This window comes from Stenella coeruleoalba (genome assembly GCF_951394435.1).
Source record: "Stenella coeruleoalba genome assembly, chromosome: 18".
NCBI lineage: Eukaryota > Metazoa > Chordata > Mammalia > Artiodactyla > Delphinidae > Stenella > Stenella coeruleoalba.
The window spans coordinates 24,934,353-24,943,104 of NC_137164.1; the positions used below are offsets into that span (position 1 = coordinate 24,934,353).

At 42.2% G+C, this 8,752-nt stretch overlaps 1 protein-coding gene across 1 annotated transcript; it reads left to right on the plus strand.

Moving 5' to 3' along the window:
* The first annotated feature begins 3,100 nt into the window (after positions 1 to 3,100).
* Positions 3,101 to 8,245, plus strand: KBTBD7 (kelch repeat and BTB domain containing 7). Its single transcript, XM_079903003.1, has 2 exons — positions 3,101 to 3,707; positions 3,879 to 8,245. The coding sequence occupies exon 2, from the start codon at positions 3,900 to 3,902 to the stop codon at positions 5,943 to 5,945; it is 2,046 nt and encodes a 681-aa protein (XP_079759129.1). The 5' UTR covers positions 3,101 to 3,707; positions 3,879 to 3,899; the 3' UTR covers positions 5,946 to 8,245.
* The last annotated feature ends 507 nt before the right edge of the window (positions 8,246 to 8,752 follow it).

Below are 8,752 nucleotides of genomic sequence, written 5' to 3' on the forward strand. Positions count from 1 at the left end.
TTTCATATGTTTATGGGGTGTATGTATTACGAATATTTTTTCCTAGTCTCTGGCTTGCCTTTTTTTTTTTTTTTTTTTTGCAGTACACGGGCCTCTGACTGTTGTGGCCTCTCCCGTTGCGGAGCACAGGCTCCGGATGCGCAGGCTCAGCGGCCATGGCTCACGGGCCCAGCCGCTCCGCGGCATGTGGGATCTTCCCAGACCGGGGCACGAACTCGTTTCCCCTGCATCGGCAGGCAGACCCTCAACCACTGCACCACCAGGGAAGCCCTGGCTTGCCTTTTTATTTTGTTTTCACTGCTTTTTTGATGGGCAAAAGCTTGTAATCTTGTTGAAGTTCATTTTATCAATTTTTTAAAAAAGATTACTGGTTTTTTTTGTGGCCTAAGAAATCTGCCTACCTCAAAGTTACAGAGATAGGTTTATGTTTTCTTTTAGCAGGTTTATCATTTTCCCTTTTCTATTTAAGTTTTCAATTTAATATTAAGACCCATCTCAATTTAATTTTAGTTTATGGTATAAGGCAGGGGTCAAGATTGTTTTTTGTTTCACATTGTGATCCAGTTGTTCCAACACCATTTGTTGAGAAGACTTTCCTTTCGCCACTGAATTTCACTGATAACAATGCAGTGTTTCTAAATTTAAAAATTCAGTTCCTTGGGCCACTGGCCACATTTCAAGTACTCAAGAGCTACAGGCGGCTCTGGATACTGGATGAGTCAGGGCAGACATAGAATAGTTACAACATTGCACAAAGATCTGTGATAGCACTATTCTAGAGCTTAGAGCACAGTACCACTAAATATTTTGGGTTCTGTGAACGGTAAACTAAACCAAATAACAAAGTATGGGCATATATAAGGAAGGTAAAAATTAATCACTGAACTTATATTAAGTACCTAGAGTAGTCAAATTCAAAGAGACAGGAAGTAAAATGGTAGTTACCAGGGATTTGGGGGAGGAAGAAAGGAGAGTTATGAATGGGTACAAAGCTTCAGTTTTGCAAGATATAAAGAGTTCTAGAGATGGGTGGTAGAGTGATGGTGGCAAACCAGTGTGAATATACTTAATGCCAAAGCAATGAACAATTTAAAAATTGTTAAAATGGTAACCTTTATGTTAAGTATATTTTATCAACTTAAAAATTGTTTTTATTGCTTTTCCCCCAGCTGGTGTTAGTGCAGGAGAGAAAGCAATCGGCGTTACTAATGACTTAATTGTCTCTGGTGTACCTGAAGGATACCCAATGAAGGTACAGAAGAGATTTTGGAGCCCAGAGCCCCACTTAGCTTAATGTCTCTATCTCGGAGTATTTCCATTAGACCCTCATCAGCTAATAAGAAAAGAGAGAAAAACAATTTGAGAGTTATTCTGCTATATGTTATATACCTACTCATGTAATAATACTAAAGATTTCATTCATTAGGTTATGGTAACACATGGCAAACTAGCAGCAGGAGCAGTCTGGGTTTTTTTGGGTTTTTTTGTGTTTTGGCTGCGTTGGGTCTTTGTTGCTGTGTGCAGGCTTTCTCTAGTTGCAGCGAGTGGGGACTACTCTTCATTGCAGTGTGCAGGCTTCTCATTGCAGTGGCTTCTCTTGTTGCGGAGCACAGGCTCTAGGTGCACGGGCTTCAGTAGTTGTGGCTCACGGGCTCTAGAGCACAGGCTCAGTAGTTGTGGCGCACGGGCTTAGTTGCTCCGTGGCACGTGCTTTGCCACCAGGGAAGTCCCAGGAGCAGTCTGGTTTTTAAATAAAAGATCTCTAACTTAAAAAAATCTCTAAGCCCTTGATTTTGAATATTTAAATGTTGATCAGTACATATGTATATATATAAAACTTTTGTAAAGCATAAACTACTATATTATTTCAAGGAATGTTAGGGCATGTATGAATACCAAGTCTTGAGGATCTTGGGCTTTTGTACAATACAAGGTACGTTTGTTTAAATATTTAAATTTTGGGACTTCCCTGGTGGTCCAGTGGTTAAGACTCTGCCTTCCAATGCAGGGGACATGGGTTCGATCCCTGGTTGGGGAAATAAGATCCCACATGCTGCAGGGCAACTAAGCCTGCACACTGCAACTACTGAGCCCATGCATTCTGGAGCCCGAGTGCCACAACTAGAGAGAAAAGCCTGTGTGCTGCAACAAAAGATCCCGTGTGCCACATCTCAGACCTGATGCAGCCAAAAATAAAAATAAATAAATATTTGAAACAAAAAAACAAATATTTTAATTTAAAACTCTCATTAAAACGCCTTAATAAAGACAATTCCAGAATCTTCAACTGATTTGTGGAAATAAATGAAAGGAGTAGTGTGAGTAATATTCCTATTAAGAAGTTATGAAAATAAGCTTGCTTCCCAGAAGATGAAGTGTTGATTTGGTGAGATGCCACCCTGTCTATGAATATGCCTGATTTGCATATTTAAGGCCATCTATAAATGCTGTTCTCTAAGACCTCATCTTTGTCTAAGACATCCTAATGAACCTACATATTGTTTAGTAATGAAAATACTGTAATACACTTCAGGACTTCCCTGGTGGTGCAGTGGTTAAGGAAACGCCTGCGAATGCAGGGGACACAGGTTTGAGCCCTGATCCGGGAAGATCCCACATGCCGCGGAGCAACTAAGCCCGTGCGCCACAACTGAGCCTGTGCTCTAGAGCCCGTGTGCCACAACTACTGAAGCCCACGTGCGGCAACCAAGACCCAACACAGCCAATAAATAAATAAATTTATTTTAAAAAAGAATCAACCTGCCAATTCAGGGGACACCGGTTTGAGCCCTGGTCCAGGAAGATCCTACATGCCACAGGAGCAACTAAGCCTGTGCGCCACAACTACTGAGCCTGTGCTCTACAGCCTGTGAGCCACAACTATTGAGCCTGCGTGCTTAGAGCCCGTGCTCTGCAACAGAAGCCACCACAACGAGAAGCCCACGCACTATAACAAAGAGTAGCCCCTGCTCGCGGCAACTAGAGAAAGCCCAGGTGCAGCAGTGAAGACCCAATGCAGCCAAAAATAAATAAATAATATTGTAATACACTTCAGAACCTTTGAAAAGAAGCAACATTAAACACTGGAAGTTTTCTTTGCAGAAATTGTTCATGGTTTCAACTAAGTGGGTGCCTCATTTTTCATAAATTCTAAAAGAAAAACCAACACTTACTGAATCTTTACATTTTAGGCACAGTGTAAGCACTTAATTATTCTAATCAACAAATATTTATTGAAGCGTTCTAGGTCCTTCGCAGTTTATCTCATTTCATCCTCACACAGTCCTATGAAATACTATTATCCCCATTTTGCAAAGAGGGAAAAGTTCTCAGAGAAAAGTTACACAACTAATGAATACTAAAATGGGGCTTCTACTGTGGAGTTCAAACCCACAGCTCTAAACCGTCAAATCCGGGAGAATAAACGCTTCCCAATTCTGTTAGTCAAAGCAGTCATCCCCCAGAAGCCTCGCGATATTACTCGAACTACTACTCCCAACGTGCAAAGCGGTTTCTGTGAAGCCGCCTAAGCGGCAGAGGCCGGAGGGCCTCGGCGTTCCTCGAGGCGCGGAAGGCAACCTGGGAGCCGTAGTTCTCCTGGACGCCTACCGGTATTGCCAGCGCGGCGGTGGCGGATCGCTCGGTTCCAGCCAGTAGGTACTGTGAGGGCGAGCTGAAGCGGAGAAAGGGCGCGGAACTGGAAACGGGTGAGTCAGGCACTGTCTGCGCGTTAAACAGAGGCGGCACCGCGGCGTAGGGTTGAGTTAAGTTAGCGCGGCCCCCGCGCAGTCTCTTTAGGGACACCGCGGTCTTAGCGTCAGCGAGCAGAGGGTGAGGAGGCGCCAGAGCCCGGTCCTTACACCCGTACTCGTCCTCAGCTCTCCGCCAGCATCTCCACCATGCAGTCCCGGGAAGAAGCTCCGCGCTCTCGCCGCCTTGCCAGTCCCCGCGGCGGAAGGCGGCCCAAGAGGCTTTCCAAGCCCTCGGTTTCGGCTTTTTTCACGGGCCCGGAGGAGCTGAAGGACACGGCCCATTCCGCAGCCCTGCTGGCCCAGCTCAAGTCCTTCTACGACGCGCGGCTGCTCTGTGATGTGACCATCGAGGTGGTCACGCCTGGCAGCGGGCCTGGCACGGGCCGCCTTTTTTCCTGCAACCGTAACGTGCTGGCTGCCGCGTGTCCCTACTTCAAGAGCATGTTCACCGGCGGCATGTACGAGAGTCACCAGACGAACGTGACCATGCACGATGTGGATGCCGAGTCCTTCGAGGTGCTGGTCGATTACTGCTACACGGGTCGTGTGTCATTAAGTGAGGCCAACGTGCAGCGCCTGTACGCCGCCTCCGACATGCTGCAGCTCGAGTATGTGCGTGAAGCCTGTGCCTCCTTCCTAGCCCGCCGCCTTGACCTGGCCAACTGCACGGCCATCCTCAAGTTCGCCGATGCCTTCGACCATCACAAGCTGCGATCACAGGCCCAGTCGTTTATAGCCCACAACTTCAAGCAGCTCAGCCGCATGGGTTCGATTCGGGAGGAGTCTCTGGCAGATCTGACCCTGGCCCAACTGCTGGCCGTCCTGCGCCTGGACAGTCTAGACGTCGAGAGTGAGCGGACAGTGTGCCACGTGGCGGTGCAGTGGTTGGAGGCGGCTCCCAAGGAGCGGGGTCCCAGCGCTGCAGAAGTCTTCAAGTGTGTCCGCTGGACACACTTCACCGACGAAGATCAGGATTACCTGGAAGGGCTGCTGACCAAGCCCATTGTGAGGAAATACTGTCTGGACCTTATCGAAGGAGCCCTGCAGATGCGGTATGGTGACATGTTGTACAAGTCTCTGGTGCCAAAGCCAGAGAGCAGCAGTGGCTGCAGCTCTCTTGTGTCCATGGCAGAAAATCCACCCCAGAGGCTGGGTATGTGTGCCAAGGAGATGGTGATCTTCTTTGGACATCCCAGAGATCCCTTTCTGTGCTATGACCCATACTCAGGGGACATTTACACAATGCCATCGCCTTTGACCAGCTTGGCTCACACTAAGACTGTCACCTCCTCAGCTGTCTGTGTCTCTCCAGACCATGACATCTATCTGGCCGCCCAGCCCAGGAAAGACCTCTGGGTGTATAAACCAGCCCAGAATAGTTGGCAGCAACTTGCTGACCGCCTGCTCTGCCGTGAGGGCATGGATGTGGCATACCTCAATGGCTACATTTACATTTTGGGTGGGCGAGACCCTATTACTGGAGTTAAATTAAAGGAAGTGGAATGCTACAGTGTTCAGAGGAACCAGTGGGCCTTAGTGGCTCCTGTACCGCATTCCTTCTATTCCTTTGAACTAATAGTGGTTCAGAACTATCTTTATGCTGTGAACAGTAAGCGCATGCTCTGCTACGATCCTAGCCATAATATGTGGCTGAACTGTGCTTCTCTTAAACGCAGTGACTTTCAGGAAGCCTGTGTCTTCAATGATGAGATCTATTGTATCTGTGACATCCCAGTCATGAAGGTGTATAACCCAGCCAGGGGAGAATGGAGGCGCATTAGTAATATTCCCCTGGACTCTGAGACCCACAACTATCAGATTGTTAATCATGGCCAAAAGTTGCTCCTCATCACTTCTACAACCCCACAATGGAAAAAAAACCGGGTGACTGTGTATGAATATGATACTAGGGAAGACCAGTGGATTAATATAGGTACCATGTTAGGTCTTTTGCAGTTTGACTCTGGGTTTATTTGCCTCTGTGCTCGTGTTTATCCTTCCTGCCTTGAACCTGGTCAGAGTTTCATCACTGAGGAAGATGATGCACGGAGTGAGTCTAGTACTGAATGGGACTTAGATGGATTCAGTGAACTGGACTCTGAGTCAGGAAGTTCAAGTTCTTTTTCTGATGATGAAGTCTGGGTACAGGTAGCGCCGCAGCGAAATGCACAGGATCAGCAGGGTTCTTTGTAAATATTTTGAAATACTAAGATGTTTCTACTGCTATGGAATATATCTTAAAAAGATGTCCTTTTCTTTTCTGGAAAAAAAAAATTGATTAGGGCTGCACATTTGGCTTAGAAAGGGTAATGTGTGAATTGCTAATGTCATGTTACAAAGTTTAAACAGTCCGTGAAATCAACTATATAATGATATACTGTGCAGAAAGTCCAGATTAAAGTATGCAAAACAATGAACCATATAATTGATTAGAATGCTTGGTGGTTTTCTTCTTTGTTCAAGTATTTGTTGCACCAGTGAATCGTTTTGATTAGTTACACTGTTTATATTTTGATTATCTAATTTAGTCTTGTTAGTTTTTAAATTCTATTTAGTGTCGTGAGGAAATTAGCTTTTTAATTTTTATATAGAAAATTGGACTAGAAATTGTTGGTAGGGTTTTGAAGGTTTATATCTTCCTTCAGAATAATGAAAGTAGTAGATTTCCCAAATTTTCAAATAGTCAGTTTTTAGGATTCTAAGTTAATACAGTTTGTTAAAATTTGGTTTGGTGTTCTTCTCTTCTGCAAAGAAAAAAATTGGACATATATATTAAGGTTATTAAAGAGTGATTTCATTTTGATAATATGCAGAATGGTCTTAAGCACTCACAGAAAGTAAAAAAAAAAATCAGGATTCCACTGTTTTAAAAGAAATTTCATTTTTATTTTTGGAATATAAAATGTGTATTTGCTAAATATGACCATTTTTCTATCTTAAAAAAGACCCATTCTGGTAGCATCACCAACTATTTAGACCCTTCTAAACCAAAAGCAATAGGTAAGTTGCCATATTTTTTCATCTATATCTGATACATGCTTCGTTGAATCAGGGGAACAATCGTTTTTTTCACTGGACATGTGATTGGGTAATGTAAATTTTTATCCGTTGGTCATGCCTTGTCTTAAAACGTTTATATGCTCTCCTACAATATTTTGGCTGTATAGTTTTGCTGTTTGTCTTAGAGGATTCTTTAGCAGGAAGTGACTTTTGTGAGTCGATACTGGTTTTGAAAATATGTATAAGCTAAAAACAGTGTTTTATTGAGATCAGTAGTAGTTATTGTGTCTATCAACTCTAAAATCCAGTGCCAGAAGAGAACTTTAAAACTTTAAGCTGTGTATAGAATTGTTTTATGTAGCGTTGAAATTTTCTGTCAGTTTTGTAAGTCACTGTAAATGATTATCAGCTTGAAGCTATTTTTGTATTAAAAGTTGACAGTTAAAGAACATAAGTGGATGATAGCGTTTGGGGCCAATAGTGAAAGTATGTTTCCTCTAAAATACTTCCCTAAGCAGTGGTGTACATGGTTATTTTATTAGGTTATTTGTATCTGTCCTATATTTCTCTGTGAACCATGCTCCAGTCTGTTTTTTGTTTGTTTTGTATCACCATAATAAGAGAAGGTCTAGAAATAGAGACTAAATTGCACAAAATTGACATTGTTAAATACGAGAACATATAGGTGCTTACTTTTGAGGGTCTGTTAATACATATGGTTGTCACAATACATATACACGATAAATGGTGTATATATACAGATGCTTATGTTCTATAAATTTTTCTATACCCACTTAGTTTATCTTTTTGAATCTTTGTTCAGTAACATGCTAATTCCTCTTCTATGTTTATTCTGTAGTGACCAAATGCTAACATTTTTTCACACTGGCAGAGTACTGAGGTGTGAATTTTGAATAAGAAAAGGGAGGGAGAGAGAAAAGGGTTTAAAAAAGCCAAAAACACAAATAATGTTTTCTTAGCCATTTTGATTGGCCACCTGAAGAGTCCACAGGACATTTCTGTTCAGCATTATTTAGTGAAATAAGATTCTCACCCTAGCAGCATGTGTTCCTTCAAAACAGCAAACATGCTTTAGTTTTGTTTGTCCCATATCAGGGGTGTCAGCAAGCGCTGCTCTTAACATGGAAAGCTGTATCTTAATAGTATTTTTCGACCGACTTTTCTTAATCAATAACTTCTTGTTGATAGCTTTTTGTTTCGTAAGGTCAAAATAGGACAATGCTGGTCTCAACCACATTATCCATCTACAGAATTAGGGTATGCAACCAGCTGATAAGAGACAGATTCTCTAATGTGTCATTCTCAACCTCTGAGTTAGGTATAAGCTAATTAGTAGGAAAATATTGGTTTACAAAGAGCTTTTCTTAGAAAGGATTTTGGTTTCATGATATGTTTGTGAATTAGGGAATAGATGTTAATTAACCTTTATTTTATAGATAAGTGATTTGTACATGGTTAGTTACAAATAAAACTGGCACTAGAACCCCAGGCCTTCTGACCTCTTAATTTAGTTTCTGCTAAATGTACAAAACCCTTGCTTACATAGTGAGTGACACAAGTAGCAGTGTTGAAATCCCTTCATCACAGGAAAGCGCCTTTGTCTCAGTTTTACAATTAATTGACACAAATTTTAGCAAATTCTCAATATAATGTCATTTGCAGGATTACTATTTATAAGACTTCGAATGATCTTATTTTTTGTCTCTGTCTGCCTGAAGTCTGAAAAGCTCAGAGAACCCAAATTATTTCAAATAATTTAAATATTCAAACAGTTAGCATTGGTATTTTCAAAAGTATAAAATATAAGACTAATTTAGCAAATAACTTAATTTGGGTTTAGGATTAAATTTAATGTCCTTCTATCTCCTCTAGTTGAGCAGTGTTGTTTTGTTTTGTTTTGTTTTTCTGTTTTGTACCTGGATCTTATTGAGAATCTGATGAAAGCTTTTGACCCATTCCCCAGAAAAATGTACATGTTT